We start from the raw sequence: 19,797 nt of genomic DNA, 5'->3' as shown, positions 1-19,797 counted from the left end.
ATTTCTCTAGCATTATATTCTTATTCAACAAGTTTGCTTTTGGTGGAAAGGTACAGTTATATAAGAATATCTGATAATCATCACAATGAATCACATCTGTTGAGTCAAAAAGCTGAGAGTTTTTAGTCAAACTCATTCTTATTGTGGGGTATTTCAGCTGATACACAGAAAAGATACACTATATTGCCAAAAGTATGCGCTCACCTGCCCTTAGATGGATATTTATTTAAGTGACATCCCATTCTTAATCCATAGGGTTTAACATGACGTCAGCCCACCCTTTGCAGCTATAACAGCTTCATCTCTTCTGGGAAGTGTGTTTATGGTCATTTTGGACCATTCTTCCAGAAGCGCATTTGTGAGGTCAGACCCTGAAGTTGAACAAGAAGGTACTGGCTACGTTCCAGTTCATCCCAAAGGTGTTCTCTCAGGTTGAGGTCAGGGCTCTGTGCAGGCCAAGTTCTTCCTCACCAAACTTGCTCATCCACGTCTTTATGTACCTCGCTTTGTGCACTGGTGCACAGTCGTGTTGGAACAGCAAGGGGTCATCCCCAAACTGTTCCACAAAGTTGGGAGCATGGAATTGTCCAAAATTTTGTTCCTTTCACTGGAACTAAGAGGCCAAGCTCATCTCCTGAAAAACCAAACTTCACACTTGACACAATGCAGTCAGACAAGAACCGTTCTCCTGGCAACCAAAGCCAGATTGGTCCGTCAGATTGCCAGATGGAGAAGTGCCATTCATCACTCCAGAGAACGTCTCCACTGCTCTAGAGTCTAGTGATGTTACCACTGCATCCACTCTTTGCATTGCACTTGGTGATGTATGGCTTGGATGCAGCTGCTGGGCCATGGAAACCCATTCCATAAACTTCTCTACACACGGTTCTTGAGATAATCTGAAATTCACATGAAGTTCGGAGGTATGTAGTGATTTACTCTGCAGAAATTAACCTTTGTGCAATAGGCACCTCAGCATCCGCTGACCGCGCTCTGTCATTTCACATGGCCTGCCTCTTCATGGTTGAGTTGCTGTCGCTCCCACTCGCCTCCATTTTGTTAAAATACTACTGACATTTGACTGTGGAATATTAAATAGTGAGGAAATTTCACCACACTGGAATTCACTGAGCTCCTGAGAGCGATCCATTCTTTCACAAATGTTTGTAGAAGCAGTCTTCATGCCTAGGTGCTTGATTTTATACAAATGTGGCCATGGAAGTGATTGGAACACCTGAATTCAGTTATTTGGATGGATGAGCAAATGCTTTTGGCAATATAGTATACTTCTCCTCACAACTAGATAGTCCAATCATTTTGTTGTAAACAAATTCAACTTGACAGTGTTCAGATGACATGGAAGACTACGCTACTCTTTTATCCAACACTGCATGAAATCCACCAAATCGACCTGAGCGACCCCGCCGATCTTAATCTTAATTCCGCTTGTTATAACCATATTTTTGTAAATTCAAGCTGAAGTGCAGTGTGTATTGCGAAGGATATTTCTAAAAAAAACTTTGCTTTTCTACAGTCACTGTAATTACTAGTTCAATAGAGGTAATTCAGAGCTGATCAAAATCAAAACAGCTGGTTTTATGCTGTGTCATAATCAGCCCCACATAATGTCAGCAGTGGCCACATGTTTTAATGAGTTAACCAAGAGAGTGCTGAACAGTCTCAAAGGATAAAACTTTAATATTCTGTGTTCTTATCTTGCATGCTACTTTACTACACATTTGCTGAATGTATCACGTAGAAATGAAAATTTGGGGTTTCGACTGTGATTTATAGACAACGGAAACTACCTTCTTTAAATTAAAATGCAAAGTACAGACAATATGTAATATGGCATAATAAGGACTGTATAAGGGAGTGATTATAGAAGCACTCATTTAACTTATGGTATACGCCTTAATAGACATCATAGAGTCATAGCTGAGGATGTCAGTAGAAGACAATGTGTTTTGATTATTTGGGGGGTCGTACAGAATGAAATTGAGTGGACACATAAGGATGGACAAGAATGGAGCCATATTATGTTGTACAGTGAGCAGGCAAAACATTTAATACAGCAGCTGGAAAAGCGCAGGTTGAAAATAACCAGACTTACACTCACCTACCGAAAGCCACATGCCAGTAAAATATCTCTGCTTGAACAGACACATTGTCACTGGCTGCTATCTTTTTTTCTGAGGCATTAGCATTTGAATGGCTCGGTATAAACAGACTTCCTCTGCCCTTTCTGACTGCCACGCTATTTGAATAAACCGCATGTCAATAAAATCAAAGAAAAACAATGGCTTTTTATGAAACAGTTTCTAGACCGGAAACCTGTTATGACGGCTCAATAGTTTGGGCTGCTGAAACTGTAACCTCGCTGCTGACAAAATGCTAACTACAAAAAAAAAAAAAAGTCTGCAGGCTTTTTAAGCTTTATTCAACTGTGAACTGTGATGCACTGTTCAAATTTTACTCCCGCTCCAGTTTGAGACGGCAAATACAAATGTCAGCCCTTTTTGGCTGGGTCAAGAACTAATGCTTCTCCCAGTCCTCTCGGTTTAGTGATTCTCTTTCTTTGTGTGCACCTCATATGACCTATGCATTATTATCCATACACCTGGTATGGTAATAGCATACTTCCCTGTTGTGAAGCAATATGCAAAATGACTACATGCCAGACTGAAGATATTCAAAACTAATCCTCATATCAGCTCAAAGACTCCAGATGATCAGCTTTCCCTCTCGGCAAACACAAAGAGCTGTGGGGATTGTATATCTGCCACTGAGCCTATGAGACGCCTTTTACAAATCTGGAGCTATGCAGCGCAATCTCTAAGAACAGCCTATGCAAAGAGTGATTTACACCAATCAGGCATAACATTATGACCACATTCCCAATATTGTGTAGGCCTCTTGATGGTGTCCTGTGGTGTCTGCCAACGGAATGTTGTTAGTGTGGGCCTGATACAGAGTATGCCGAATATGAAAAACAGATGCTTAGAAATCTTCACAAAAGCAATCAATCTAATATTTTTTTTAAAAAATGGCATTAGTGTGAAATACTTATTGAGACGTATTGAACTTTTTATGACATCTACAACAAATCGCAAGAAGAAAGATGAGGTAAGAAACAGCAAACGTAATTCCCTTTGTTATCTCGCAAGTACGACTGCACAATAAAAGCAGTGACATCTGTAGCACAAGCAGAAATATTCATGAGTCGATAAACAAACAGATATGAAGCAGTTTAATATGAGCTTGTCACCCTCCCTCTTCTCGCTATGTAAAAACCAAATAAACTACTACTTCCTAAAATATTTGGTCCAATGTGAAGCACAGAATCGTGTACATCCGCACTGGAAAGCCTCATCTAACTTGTAATCTACTGCAGGCTAATTTGGTATAATCAGATGTATCACCAGAATGATTCCACCACTTGCGCAAAATTAATCCCATCTGCTTTCATCTAACGCTTGTTGAAAAGAAAATGTGGTTGGTTCAGACATGTGAGGCTTGGAGGAGGTTTTGCTCTTCTTTGTTTTGAGGCAGTTGGATTCCCCAAAATTCAATCAGTGATCTGGAAATTGCAACGTCAATATGTGTCTGGCAGAGCGTGCACATAGTTTAGCACAAACCATGAGGTCTGGTTTTCACAAGAGGGAGGGAGACTTGTCTTCTTAGTGCACAGATACTGGACATTTGCCGCTGTTCACAATGTATTCCGCGTGGCAAACCCTATTTATCTATTTTCAAAATGACACAAATTTAATATTTGTCCTGGGATTGTGAATTTTTGTTTTGGACAAAAAACATACTAACATCAGTTCTGACTGCTACGTATGGCTACTGACACCAACGTATGGTGTACTAAGGGTTGTACCAACTAGGCAACTAGTCGTCTTTACTGCTGTGTCTTGACGCACGACTAGTCACTGATCACGTGACGGCAACGACATGAACACCTCTGTGAAGACAGGTGAGGAGCCCAGTTGGTCATCAAAAGTGTGGAAATACTTCACTCAAGATGAAGCCCATTCTTCCGTGACATGCCTAATATGTAAGTAAGTCCTGAAATACAACAAATGTACCACTGCACTACACACTTATCTGAAAAGGCATCCGCTAACACTAATAGAGGAACAGTCCAAATCCTCTCAGTCAGAGACACACAGGTGAAGTCAACAACTTCACCCATGGTAGCAGAGAGAAGGAATCAACAATTTGCTGCCGAATTTCATTTTAGACCTTTAGCCGCTATACACATTGTTGCTGTCGTTGAAGAGAAGGGGTGTCAAACTCATTTCAGTCTGTGGGTCACATACAGCCCAATTTGATCAAGAGTGGGCCGGACCAGCAACATAACAGAACAATAACCTGTAACTAACGACAACTACAAATGTTTTCCATTTTATTTGGTGCAAAGAAGAACAAATAAATGAGGAGAATGTTTACATTTGATAAACGAAAAAAAAAAAGTGAAATTTCTTTAGAGAAATCAGTGCAACCTGGGCACATTTCCAACTGCTGTGTGGTCCTGGGTCTCAGTCTTGTGTTCTGTCCACTTTTCTTTCTAAAACAGTGGACAAATTACAGATGGCAGTTATTTTCCAGTGGAATATTGCACTCTTCTATGTATTTTTGTCACTTTCCACATTCATTCTGTGGACCAGATTAGACCCTCTAGCGGGGGCGCCATATGTTTGACACCTGTGTTGGAGAGGGTGTTTTGAGTCGCATATTAGAAGTTTTTATGTGTGACGTCACCGACTAATTGACCTTTAAAAAATCTGAAGTTGTTCAACCCCTAGGATGTACTAACACTTGGCAATATGTAATGTGCCAGATAACCTTTAATCTCTCCATGCTTTCGGGAATGCTCACAACAGGTGTCGTATCCATCTGATGTAATTGTGATAGGGAACGGTAAAAGGCAACTGTGCATAGTGTGTGTATTTTAATACCAAGTATGTTTCTCTGCGACTCCATACTCAATTGAATCCCAGGGTGACATATTAAGATCTAAGGTTGCAGGACAGTCTGGACATTTGCCTTCACAACACTTGGATCCATGAATGGCAGTATAAAGACACAAAAGCACATCTCGCATCAGTGAATCTTGCTATTAAGAGCCCCCAGAGAACAGCACAGAGGTTAACAATTCTTGCAATACCGGCTCTAAAATGTCAATCTGCAGGTGGTGCATTCACCTGCTATGTTGAGGTTTTAATCTTAGCCACTCTTTACATAAGCTACTATTATTTTAATTGTTTTCTTTAAATACTGACTGTGTGGATACATTGAATTCCCATGGTGTGAAGAATTCCCCAGTGGGGTTTAAATTATAGGACACCCTGTGACTTTACTAGAAAAAAATATAAAAAAGTATTATTTACACCTGTAGTTATTACAGAGGTTAGGGGGAAGAATTACCCACACAAAGGCACCGCACAGTAGGTTATGTCTCTTCAGTCCTTTCATAGCCAGGAAAATGATTTAAATGTAAAGAAGACAATTTTATGCAGTGGCATTGTAGTTTTACTTTCACACAAAGCAAGGCGAATTCTCATTCCATTCATTCATTTTCCGTAACAGAAAATTGGACGAGAGGCTGGGAACACCCTGGACAGGTCACTAGTCTATGGCTGGGTTTACCTAACGAGTACCCAGAGAGAACATGCAAACTCCACACAGAAAAGCGCCAGTCAGACGACGGATTTGCAGGCAGAACTTTCTTGCTGTGAGGCGCCGTTCTACCCCATTCATTTCGCTGCTAATTTGGGGGCAGGACACCCACTCCACTGCACCACTCAAACAGACCACTTGAGCAAAAGTTTGTCAGACGTGGCACATTCAGCCACGCAGATGGCGGTGTATGAATGGTGAGTGTGGCACTGTTCCTTTGCCAATACTAACAAGGAGTCTCACCATGGGCGAGAAACGATGAACCCAAGGCAAACAGTCTGATTTCCCCATCTGGCCTAATTATAGATTCCCATTTGGGAGAGGCATGGCCTTTGTCACTGAATAGCTAGCCTTTGCACAAAACTGTTTGCAGTCAAGGCCTCTATTTAATGTGGGACCAGATTAAGATGCAAACCCAACACAGAAAGTACAGCCATGTCTGGCTCAAGGACCGTTTAATGATTTTCCAAGCATAAATTAGGACCTTAACCCAAGCATGTCTGTAACGGTGGTTGGTATCCTCTGGGTGGCAAGAGTGACGAGACTGACTCCACAACAGTGAAACTGGGTCATGCATTCTCTGGGGTTCAAACATTTAAGAAGTCTGTGCAGGGAAATATATTTTGTATAAGATGGGCCATGATTGCAGTGACACAATTTATTGACAAGTCTTAAGAAAGTTATCTGAGGAGCTTAAGTGTGTCAGCTTTGATGTGACACGAGGCTGTCCGGATGCTGTAGAAGGTATAATTTCCCACAGAAACTGGGAGATACAAGCAAATATACATGTAGTTTGAAGAAAGAAATGTAATCCTTTAGCTCAAAGTATGGCTCAAATGTGACAGTAAATGTTGTTAATCCCTCAAAGCACAATTTGACGAGAGATTTGAGAACTGGTGCACAGCCAGGTTTCTGACATGCCCCTCAATATTGGAAGAAACATCTCGGGTGTGGGTGTCGGAATCTTCCAGCAAACAATGAAATTTTAATTCGAACAACTCCTGAGGAAGAAAATCTGCTGTAATAGGATTTGATGACACCAGATTGCTTCCTCATATTAGACAGAGTAATGATATGAGTGACAATATCTTGCCAGACTGTGCAACAACAAAGTGAGATGCATTAAATATTGATTGCCAGCGTTGGCTGTTGTTTAGTGTAGTGGGGACTGGCAGTCGATCCTAACCAGCGTTACCACAAGACTTGGGACTTAAAGTTTTCAAAGGGAGAAACAAGATCTCGCAGGGAATTTATAATGAGATGACTTTAATACATGTAATACTTCGAGAAATTCTTTTGAAATGACTTTCAAATCATCAGATGCATCTGTAGAAGTGGGAAAATTATAACCTCATATTCTCTGGTAAAGTGACTGCAGCGTGGTGGAGTAACCCACTCAGAAGCACTAGATATTGCATCGCAAGCGCCAGAGAGAGGAAAGCGATCACTTTGACTACTTACTGCAAATGTTCCATCCATTAGAGGGGCAAAAATTTAATAAATATGCTAATATGTTGTAGTCTACATGGCTGGATGGCAACACATTTTCAACCTACTCAGAAACACTAAAAGTATTATGGAGCGGTATTCATGGCTAGTCATTTCAGAACAAGAGCCTCACTTATCACGGGCTCCTTCACCCTGGAGAAAAGTGTTTGTTTGTTTGAGTTGTCGTAATGAAAAGTTAATCAAGTGAGATAATTGAGTGTTGTTCGGAAACAGAGGGTAGGAGGGAAGATGCATGTTTGACACGGTTTTGTTTTCAGAGGCTTTATCACAGTAAAATAAAGACAACTTAAAGTATATCCTCCATTACATTTGTCATCAGAATGTCGGTCATAGAATACTAGAAAATGAAAGTTAAGGTATGTGTTAGCCAAAGGAGAGAGACAGTACTTACTCATTTTGTGTCTGTGATTCCATATTTTTCCTGTTACTTTCCAGCCAGTGTCAGAGTGAAAGCTATTTAAGTCCCCAATAGCTTAAATCAGTGTGTTGTCTTGCAAAGGGAAAACACGCTGCATTTGAAGTTGTGTTACAACAGAGAAATAACTACTGCAAAAAAAAAAAAAAAAAAAGAAGAAGAAGTAGAAAAAAAAAGAGTCCAGATTACCCTTACATGGCAGAACTAGATCCATATATTTTGGGATCAAATACATTATGGAGCTTGTCTAGGCAGAGTGCTGGGAGAGGCAGCTGCACTTCAATCCAGCAGCATTAGGAAGATTATTTTTGCTGACTATTTTTTTTTCTATTGGACTGAAGATGATCGCTGCAGGTTCACACTGAAAGTCCAACCAAATGTATCATCACAACCAACTTTGCTCTCTGGGCCTGGTATATTTGGACTCATTTCCAAGAAGTGCACCTTGGCGCGCATGGTAACGTTTCAAATTGGATAGTCGTAGAACCAATCAGACCAGCAAAGTATGTGACATTAAGCAATTAAATTGTTGTTGACAAATGCCTTAATCATGGTTAATTGTTCATCCTTTAAAGTTATTTCACTGTCAACATCTTGCTAAACAGATATTGACAGACTTAACAGCTTGCTTCTCCCATGGCAGCTATTTTGTTGTGAGCACAGTGTCGTCTAACACACTCAGCAAAGCAATTTGTACAATGTTTGTCTGTTATTACTAATCTTAACTGTAGACTACGTGTCTAACATACATGTATGTATTCATGTATTTAAAGGGGGTATATATTGACAATTAGAGGGTTAAAATCATCAAAATGATTTAAAGGTTGGTAGTTTTGTAACTTGCCGAAGTGGTTTAAGAGATTTATGCAGAAAAAAATGAATCGGTTATGTTTTAATAGCAGGTTTTGGACATGGACATGTTGTCCATAAGGTCACCAGATGGTAATAAATTAAACTGATGCCTGAGGTTTAAGAAGAAAGATTAGGACTTAATTAGGAGAATTTGGGTTTGACCACAAATGCTGTATTTGAACAAAGTAGCACAAAATCTTTGCTTAATTGTCAGTTCTCAGATTTGAGTTCCATAAATAAAGGAAGCAAGTTAGTTAGTAACTACACTCTGGGTACATTTGATTCTCTCAGGAAGCATCATCATGTCATAGACCAAGGAGAGCTAGCAGAGACCAAAGCAGAATTGGAGACATTAGGGTGCATGGCCATTGGACCGTTCCTGGTGTGCTGCTGCATCTGTGAGCCAGTGGACCGTCAAAAAATTCCATCCAAGCCTCCCCTCCTTTGTGTGCCCATGATTCTGTGCAGGTTCACTGGCCATAGCAGGCTACGTGTAGACCTCCCAATGATCCAGGCTTAGCAGCCAACATGACTTGGAGGTTGTAGGGAGCATGTCTGGTTACACACCTGTTAATTACGTACATGCCCTGAACAGCAAATATTTACATCATCAGAAAGGTCGAACAGAAAGAAAACATACATGTCAACTAGTATTGCTTCTGTATAATTGGTTGAATTTTTATTTATTTGTTTTATGTGGCCACTGCAGACAAGTATGAAACGATGACACAATGCATTTAAAAAATGTGAGAAAGCTAACGCCAAGCTACCTGCAAGACTCATTCTGTCAGCCATATAACACAATAAATGCGTGGCTATACTCGCGTCAGCTTTCTGATCCATTATAATGTTTGAAATTAGCAGTCGCCCATTTACACTGGCTATATAAACATCTCTAATTAAAAGTGTTGGTTTTGTGATTTGGAAATTGCAATTACGCCGAACTTTTAGTCAGCTGGGAGGGGTCCGAATCGAGCAGTTAATTTCACTGTGTTCATGTGTTGTTTGGTGCACCAATTGGTGTACGAGTAATTGGGAGAGCTGGAGGTAAAAATCCACATAAATTAACAATTGTTGAACCAAAGGCAAAGACACTAACGGAGGAACCAGGTGCACGGTTAATGGCAAGTCTAAAATACAACACAGTAAAACCGGATTTTATCAGCTTCCTCCATAAAGGGCTGTCAACTCTGCAGCAGAATAGTAAACTGAAATCTAATTAATTGCAAATATAAATCTTCAAGGGTTAAGGTCTGGATAAAAGCAAAACAGAATCGTAGCCCTGTTTTTTTTTTTTTAAACTTCTTCTTTCTTTTTTTAACTGTTTTACTATGTATCACAATCATTTATTCCATTCTGAATATTTCTTTGTTCTTTCATATCTGTGGTATATCATAGTTTCATGAAGATAAAGAGATTTGAATATTAATAATAGGTATGAACTCAGCTCATCAGTTTTGTGCATTGTGTAGGAGCCGCATTGTCCCTATCAAATAAATTCAAATACAGAAAGAGCCTGTTAAACATTATACATATTACATCTTATACATTAACACATTAGATAGTTGATGTACTACATTCATCCACTTAAACGCAACCAGGGAGCAAGAGACTTCTACTGGGGGAAAACCCAACAATGAGGGATGAAATGGAATAGTGAGCAGCATCAGTGGTAGCCGTGGTTGTATTGTTAGGAGTAATGCAGCTCTTTGGGAGTCAGCACATGTGTAGTAGATTAAATAGAACACCATATTTAAGTAGGGGGTCTGGATTTATTTATTTTTTTATTATTATTATTTCCAGAGCGACTTATGCTTCCTGAACTAGCTTCAGAGGTTTCAATCTTTGGAGACTGAAGTGTTCACAAAGCGTGACTTATATCCATTGTGCGCCGTTTTTCATATTCAAATGAACCTGCTTTCTGTGTGAATATTTTTCTATGCGCTGCACTTCACCGTCAACAAGCTGGGCCCATTCTTCAGTAAATGTCAAGTAATCATGAGCTATTACTAAATTAGGTTGTTAATGATTAATGTAATGGTGTGGGTCGAGCTGAGCCGGGATAAATGTACCAGCGTACTCATTAATGTGTTGTCTAAATGTCAGCAGAAGTGAAAGATGTTGTGAACTGCATGTTGTGCTCATATTAGCGGACACCTCTTACATCTGTACTGCGAACGCTCACCCTGTTCTAGTTCTCCCGTATTTGATCTAGACATTCTCTCTGAGTTGACTTGGTTTAATCTAAGGGAAATAATTAACAGTTTCACTTCAGACAAAGGGAACATATATATAGAAGATAACCCAACAGCGTTTGTAATTTGAAATCAATAACTTTGTTGATAAAGGCTTCGTGCTCTGTTGTCATGGAAAATTAAAGCAGCTTCCCTGTGGAAGTATTTGGAATTTGATTTGGTCTGAATAACAATGAAAAAAAATTCTTCTGTAATTTCTTTCTATAATGGATGACTAACACATATTGACATGCAATTACTGTTTGGAGCATGGCGCAGTGCAATTTACTTGTAACTCCCATTTAATTGCACTGAGAAGGAGGTAAACATGGGATATGAATGGGCAAAGCATAACATTTAAAGCAGTCTCATCGCCCTGCATTTTACGGTATTCAAACTGCCAGAAAACTGAGCCAGTGGTATGATTATCTGCTTCACCTGCATCTGACTCATGACAGCTAATGTGAACGCAAGGAATACACAAGTGTCAAAACCTGACCAAATGCCAAAAGAAACCAACACTGGATATGATACCTGAGACTAAAATGCTGTGGCAATGGATATTTAATAAATTGTAAAGGAAATGAATTGCTGACTTGATAGTGTCCATCAATGATCTCTGAGGAAACCGCTGTAAATGTGTCATTGTGATCAGAGATAAATATATATCTATATAATATATTATACATTATATATCTATATCTATATTATCATATATATATCTATATATATATATATATATTATATATATATATATCTATATATATATATATATATATATATATATATATATATATAATCAAATGAGCACTATTTTTTTTTTCACCATGATCATTTGAATCAAACTTGTTTCATGTTCACTTACTGGAACTGCCCTAATATTATTGTATGAATACTGAAACTGAAGCGTGTTTATTAACGACTGACATTTTTCTTCCTCAATGCAGGCGGAGGCTACAGCGATCCCATGGCACAGCCATGAGCATACCATTAAGAATGAGCAAGTTTCCTGAAGGTGAGCGAAAAAGAGTTTGGCGATTTTTCCATCTGGGCACCTTCATATCAAGGCCTCTTGGGATATTCGGCATGTATATTCATAAGAGGTGGGGGAAAAAGGGGAGGGAAAAAAAAGTTTTAAGAGACCCAGGTGGTTGCCTAAAACTTCTCTTTGGTGACCTCAATTTCTCCTTCTTCTCTGTGAGTGTGGTCTGTCCACATGGACGAGGCCTCCTGTACAGAACATGCACCTGAGTGAACTTAAGTGAAAGGTTGGCACCCTACAGACACGGTCCATTATGTGTTAGATTTAACATGAAGTCAAAAAAACAGGATGGAATAATTAGTTCATTAATTATTTAATAAAGTGATTCATATTTTATACAAGACTAATTTATTCATTGAGAAAGAATCACTATTTTACTGCTGGAGGCTAGGAGGTTTTCAAAGCATCTGACTGCAGTGTGGCATTAAGACGTGGATTGCTAATATTCAGATCAAACTTTCAGACATAAATGGTAAATGGTCTTGCTTTTAGCGCTTTTCTACCTGGCACTTTTCTAACAATTGGTAATCAAAGCGCTTTTACAGTCACAGACACATCTACCCATTCGCTCACACAAGTACACACACATTCACACACCAGCGCCACACACTGGAGGCAACTGGGGGTTCAGTGTCTTGCTCAAGGTCTATTCAGCATGTGGCACACTGCGGGGTTGGAACTGCTAGCCCTGTGGCCGCCACCAAGCGACCCGCCACATAAGATGGTGCTTTCAAAGGAATTTAGAATTGAAAGCCATTAACCGACAAGAGATGTGTGACACACCATTAAAAGGAAGAAATGTAGTTCACAGGGTTAAGTCTGGTTGTTTGCAAATTGATTTGATGAAGAGAATAGGTTTCTCAAGCATTTCTTTTTTCCAGTAGAGGCAGCTCAGATTCTGATATAAAGACTTTTAAAGCACCAATCACACCGGCCTGAGTGGCTTTGTCAGTGTCATGCTCCAGTCAAAGGAACTCATACATCAGCAGAGTAAAAACAAACTGCTAGTTTCCGGTGCAGCTTCATTTGGAAACTTTGTTAATATCTAAAAGCATCCAGTATTGTTGATGCCATTGTGCACAGGTGTTATTTAGCCGTAATATTCCCACAATAAGCTGACATACCAGGAAAAACCTCTTCATCCTTGTGCCCATGTAAATATTCATCATTAGGTCAAACTGGGGAAAAAAAACGGCAACACCTGCAGCCTTGCCTGAAGCATCCCTCAAAAGTTCAATCACTTAATCAAATGTATGTCACTATGACAGATGTATGCGGTCATAGTTGCTCCTGTTGCTCTCTCCTCTCTCTTTTTCTGTCTCTACTCAGCAGATGGGTCCCTCCATATGAGCTTAAGGCTCTGCTCAAGGCTTCTTCCTGTCTTCCACATACCTAGAACCTACCTGTTCTAGGTATGTGTGAAAAGATGCTGTAAATAAGAATTCTGTCAAAAATGGAAGTTTATTTTCATTTATTAACAAAAGGCAGCGAATGAACAGAAGAGAAATCTACATCAAATCAATATTTGGTGTGACCACCCTTTGCCTCCAAGACAGCATCAGTTCTTCTAGGTACATTTGCACACAGTTTTTGAAGTAACTCTGCTGGGAGGTTGTTCCAAACATCTTGGAGAACTAACCTGTGGGTGCTTCCTCAAATCCTTCTGTGTCTTCATTTAATCCCAGACACACTCCATGATGCTGAGGTCAGGGCTCGGTGGGGGCCATGCCATCACTACCAGGAAGTTAGTTCTTAATGACCTTGGCTGTATGGTTGGGGTCTTTGTCCTGCTGCAGAATAAATCATATGCCTCCCTGATGGTATTAGATGATGGATAAGTATCTGTCTGTATTTCTCAGCACTGAGGACAATTAATCCAGACCAAATCCCCAACTCCAATTGCAGAAATGCAGCCCCAAACTTGCAAGGAACCTCCGCCATGCTTCACTGTTGTCTGCAGACACTCATCATTGTAGCGCTCTCCAGCCCTTCAGCAAACAAGCTGCCTTCTGCTATAGCAAATATTTCAAAATTTGACTCATCAGTCCAGAGCACCTGCTGCGCCCTAGTTCCTATGTTTTCATGCATAGTTGAGTTGAGTTGAGTCTCTTGGCCTTGTTTCCATGTCAGAGGTATGGATTTTTGGCTGCAACTCTTCCATGAAGAACACTTCTGGACAGATTTCTGCGTGTACCTGGCTCCTACTGGTTTCTGCCAGTTCTGAGCTGATGCACTGCTGGACATCTTCCAATCTCAAGGGGAAATAATCTTGATGTGTTTTTCATCTGCTGCGCAAGTTTCCTTGGCTGACCACTGTGTCTACGATCCTACAAATACTGTGACTTTGTGCAGGTGTACCTATATACCTATTGATGCTGGTTTGAAGGCAAAGGGTAGTGACAACAAATATGAATATGACTTAGAATTTTCTTTTGTTTGCTCACTTTGCATTGTGTAAATTGATAAAAATAAACAAGCATTATTTATATTTTTGAAAGCATTCTTAGTGTATTGCATATTAATGCTTGCTCTGGGGTTTTCTGGGGTTCTAGGCCAGGTTTGGAAAGAGTGCTTTTTACATTTTGTGTAGCCTATTCTTCACAAAATTGAAGAATTTCTGACTGTTCCCTTTGCTGCAAGTTAATCAGACAGTAATATGTACATTTCTGTTCATTTCTTGATTGAAGGCTGTAGGAAATTGATGTGTACACACAATGAAAATCATTGACTTTTACACAGGTTTTTGGCCCTTTTTAGATACAATTACTCTAAGTAGTGAAAAGCAGCACAACAGAAAGCTGTCCTAATGCGTGAAAGATAATGAAGTGTGAAATATGCAAGATATCTCTATACCAGATCCTAATGACTAGATTAGAACCACTATAACTCCTTCCCATACTACAGTATATAGTTGGATTAACAGCAACACCTGATTTATCACCTTCCACCACTGATGGAATAACCGCCATTTGTCTGCCTGTGTTGACACACTTTAACAGCATGGCACAAAAACTTAAAGACACACGGCCTCTGTGGTTTGTGACTGGAGTTTTCTCCCAAGTGGCATTTTGCATTTTCATTAAATCTGACATGACAGGAGGCATTATAAATTTAACTCAGCATCTACTTTAACTCCTTTACTGAAGAATCATTTATTTCGTCCTCCGCCTTTCTCTCTTGGCATGACAAAGGCCTGAAAGGTTTTAAAGACCTCCATAAGGATGTTTTTTTTTTCACAGCTTTACTGACCTCTCAGGAGAATTTCATCTCCTACCTTGTCATCTGTTTCAATACTTTCAAATTAGCCACTGCGCTAAAGCTTTGTTTCCAGATCTTCCCTCCTCATCGCTGACTTTACAGTGGGAGGTGCTTTTGGATCACGATCCACTTCAAAAATCACTCATCTCTAAAGTTTATAATGAGCTTCTGTCTTTCGATTGCTCACCAGTTAGTAAAGTTAGTAAAGGCAGCCTGGGAAGATGAATTGGATCTAAACCTTGAGGATGACTGGTGGGACGCTGCTCTTAGGAAAATTCACACAAGCTCATTCTGTGCTCGTCTCACAATTATACAAGTTAAAGTACTGCTTAGAGTTTATTTTTCTAAAGCTCTACTGTCACAAATCTCTCCCAGTATTGCCAACAAATGTGACAAATGTCAGGCCTCACCCTGCAATTTAACCCATATGTTCTACTCTTGTCTGCTACTCTCTCGTTTCGGGCTGAATTACTTAGATACCATGTCAAAGATACTTTCAGTGACCATGTTGCCGTATTCGGGCTCCCAGACAATGATAACCGGTTTACATTTAATCCATTAGATATTTTAGCCTTTACTTCTTTACTGGCAAGACGCCACCTCCACCTGCACTTGAAGTCAACTAAAGCTCATTCCAGTACTAAGTGGCTCAATGACACCACACAAACACACACACACACACAATTTTCCCCTTCATTTGTCTTCTATTATTTTAGATTATTATTTTCTTTGATTTGTGTATTGTATTGTTCGTATGACCACGCTCCTGTGGTCCACAAATTAAGAAAAACAACCCAGGAGGTAGATTGTATGCCTTGTTCCTGGTTCTGTTATGCAGGGACGATGTGATACCCAGTGTGGATTTGAAGTTGACTGCAGTTGTGATGTGCATTACCTCCTAAGAAAAAATATTAAATATATATATATATATCAAATCTGAAATGACATGAACACAATATTTGACCCAAATTTGCAGTGTTTTGTTTGGTTGTTTGGTCCTGTTTCATCTTTAGACCTAAAAGTATTTTCCTTAAATAGCACTGGATAGATTAGAGGCAATTTAGTAGAGACAGAAAACAAAAAGTCAGAAGTCAATCCAAGACACATGGTGTAAGCATCAAATCGTAGGTGATCTTTTTAAATTTAAAAATTTCCAAACCAAAAGAGAGGCACAGCATTGGTATATATTGTAGACTTATGGAGATGGTTACTGTTACAAACAAACTTTTTGACACTTCACAGCTGTGCATCAGATGCTACCGCTTGCACCTAGCACTCACATAGAGACAAAGCCCAGCATGACTTTAACTGTCTTCCAGGTCAGAGGAGGTTGTGGTTTCTGCCAGACACGGCCTACTGTTCTGCCAAGACTGCTGCAATCACAGGGCAAACACTGCCTTATCACAAAAGCCAGGTGTCCATAGCAGCTTGGTACACCTGCTAAGAAAGTGAGCAACAACTAAAAACTTGTGTACAACACAGCACCTGGTGCTATTATCCCGCTGTGTCTCTCTCCTGCTCTGACAAGCGAGAACGACGAGAAGTCACCTTGGCAGTTGTGAAACTTATGGAACGTCACTTGAAAGTTCACATCACCCTATCATAAATGAATGAATGTTTACATTAGCAACCATCACGTGGCTGAAAGAATGTGTAAGAAATGACTGAACATTTGAATCATTCTGTTTGAATCCCCTATAATGAAGGCAATTTTAATTTACCCAGCTGAGTTTTTTAATAATAAATCTCTAAAATAAAGCACATTAACAAGAAATTAAAGTCAAACATTTTCCACAGCTATGCATTTTAAAAATTCAATAGTGACTTGGTGGGTAAAATAAATTTCACAATCTTAATAATCCAAATACGATGAGCATGATCTGATTAATTACCATGTTAATGAAAACACATATTAATTCATGCGTTCTAAACCCAAGGCGAAAAGAATCAGGATGTGAAAACATGCTTACCTCGACAGTGAACTCCTTCGTCGTAGCCGTCTTCACAGTCTCTCGCCCCATTGCAGAGTTTGTTGAAATGAATACACTTTTTTGTCCCAATGCACTGTATGTGATTAAGAGGACATCTGATCACCACCTCCTGCGCACCTAAAGCAGAAAGGAAGAGAGCGTCAGGAATCTGCATTTATTTGAACATTAATAATTCATGTTTACTGCAGAAACCAAACGAGTTTCAGCAGTGTTTTCTACCGGCTCACGGAGAAGCATTTGCAACGAGAAATAGAGAGATCACATGTGGAAAAAAAATACATATTTCATTGTCATTATCGTTTGCATTTTCTGCAGGTAAACACTTTTTCCCACCCCTCTATGTTTTTTGAGTGTCTCCTCAAAGTGCTGATATTTCAGACCTCATTTATAGGGGGTAGGAAGATGCATATGCAAATGTATTTATACTTCACTGCATTGTTCTCCGCGCACAACAGATGTTCACCACACTGCTCTTGTAGGCACGCTGGTGAAGCCTTATAACAAACTGCCCAACTCTCACTGCCAGCCCGGCAAACAGCGGAGAGCAGCTGTTTAAAGATTCATGAGGCACATAGGTGACCCTCATTCATGTGGCAGACGCGAGAGCGCATAAAACACAGCTGACCAGTACGCTAGCACTGTAAATGTATCACATCTCCACCTTAACTACACTGATATCAATTACCAGTGTGCCATTGCAGGCTCTTAATGGGAAGATTTATCACCCTCGTGATGAGATCTGTTACAGTCCCCAGAGTTCCTCCACTCCTAAGAACTCACATCCCAGCTCGCTTGGACCATTTTGACTGTGCAATTACTTATTCACAGCATCCATCTCTACTTCGTAAGGTAAGAGCTTCTGTAATTAATATGACTATTACAAAGAGGGCTGTCATCCCGTGCAGATTTACAGAAGGGATACGGACAAGCGGGCGCACATCTGTATTGACACAATAATGACTCATATTAGTTTCCCCTCCCGAGCATTTTATGCACCTTGGAACCTTCGTCTTTAATGAATATATCTTGGCTTTAAGTTCTTCAAGCACTAATGCCCCACACTATTTTTATGCCACATTTAGGTAAGTGACCTTGTCTCTGAGAGTTCATATTTAACACATGAGCAAACCGGCAGCTCTATCCTCTGGGCCCAGAACGTGTTTAAAATACAGTATCTTGCCTTTCTGTTATCCTCCATGGCACTTCAGGGTGGACTCTGATAATTGTTCTTCATCCAGGCTGCGGAAATATGTTTGTGATCCACTATGCTAGCTATATAAAATACCCCATGGGGACATTCTTTCCAACAGATGATGATTACTGTAGCTAGTAAATAGTAGAAAGAAAGGAAGAAAAATATCTTTGAAACATTACCAGGGGTTTGGCTGCCATACTAATGCACTTAATGTTAACAATAATTTTATATAAAACTGGACGAATGATTTTCTTGCTAATGCCTTCTTTAAAGGAGAGGTTAATGAAAAATATATAGATTACCAGACACTGAGAAAAAAAAAAAAAAGCATATTCCTCTTCATCTACACTACTGTAATTTTAAGTCACTTGTTAAATATGTGCACGCTTGCTAAAGGATATAGTTACTAGCATGTGTTTCTAAAAACACAGGACAACGTCAGACCTCCCGGAAAAAAAGGTACCTCTGTCTCTAGACAGCATTAAAGCAGTGTCCATTTGGCAAATGTGCTATTTAACACACAGCTGTAAGGGTCTCTGACAACGTAACAGTGTTGTCATCCTCTACCCTTGCTTTCTCGCCACATGGGTCCTAATCTAATGTGATAAGGGGAGGGATGGCGCATGAATATTCAGTGGCTCTGATCTGTCATGCAGGGGTACACAGATGGTCTCTCAACGGCTGAGGTGCTTAGGATTCCTCGGTCAATTCTCAAACAACTGTACTATGTTGGATGATGGCTCAAAGTCGAATATATACAGGATGGTGCGCTGCGTAATGGGACGCATCCTCCAGCACGGGAGCTTCTCTCTTCTTTGCTTCCCGCTTTAACAAACACAAACCCGATACCCCGCTCACAGCACGTAACCGATCAGTCCATGTAAGATCAGTCATAGCTGCACTTTAGTCATAGCTGGAGGATCCAGGAATAAAATTAGCCCAGGGAAAAATAAATAAATTAACAGCAAATAAACAGAAATCAAGCAGCGACAGCACCTCCTCAGAGACCTTTAGTAATAAACATCATCTTTAATTACAAATACATACAATATTATGTTTCACGGGACCATCAGTTCACAAGTGCAGTTATGTTTTGTATGTAATTAAAGTTACCAAGTATAGAATTTATATGTATTTTGAGCCATGTTTCATATCATTCAGAAAGCGTTTTTGTTTGTCATGATGATCTCACTGTCATATCGTGCACTGTAAAAACTGGCGTCTAGGTGGTAAAACTGGAGAGAGATTACGGATGTATTAGCCTACACTACAAAAAAAAAAAAAAAGATAAGGTGAACACAGGTGTTTTCTTTAAGCTTGAGTGGAAAACACACAAACTGTAGTAGGTCCCTGGTGTATTAGGTAATTCCTGATGTGCAAATCATAAATAATTTTATTTTTGGATAAAAAAAGAAAAAGAAAAAGAAATGCCTTATGCCAGTAATGCTTGGATAAATGAATAATCTCTGTAGTTGAAACGGATAAGCACATATGAATACGAGTCTAATCATAACACCTTAAGAGGCAGGCAGATGTCCCTATGGTAATCTAAAATATATATATTTATATGCTTATTCTGGAAAAGAGAGAGCCTTAACATCAATATTTTTTAATGC

The 19,797-nt window shown here is 39.7% G+C and overlaps 1 protein-coding gene across 7 annotated transcripts in view; it reads right to left on the bottom strand.

Moving 5' to 3' along the window:
• The window catches only part of lrp1bb (low density lipoprotein receptor-related protein 1Bb), a 262,735-nt gene that overhangs the window by 151,241 nt on the left and 91,697 nt on the right, over positions 1 to 19,797 (bottom strand). For all 7 annotated transcript variants that reach the window (XM_047600953.1, XM_047600957.1, XM_047600958.1 and 4 more), the window contains exon 3: positions 16,966 to 17,103. In XM_047600953.1, coding sequence (XP_047456909.1) covers positions 16,966 to 17,103 — 138 coding nt within the window. The remainder of the gene's footprint in view (positions 1 to 16,965; positions 17,104 to 19,797) is intronic.

Source organism: Mugil cephalus, chromosome 12 (assembly GCF_022458985.1).
Source record: "Mugil cephalus isolate CIBA_MC_2020 chromosome 12, CIBA_Mcephalus_1.1, whole genome shotgun sequence".
Taxonomy (NCBI): Eukaryota; Metazoa; Chordata; class Actinopteri; order Mugiliformes; family Mugilidae; genus Mugil; species Mugil cephalus.
The sequence above is the reverse complement of the archived record's forward strand: the minus strand, read 5'-3'. Positions and strand labels throughout refer to the sequence as shown.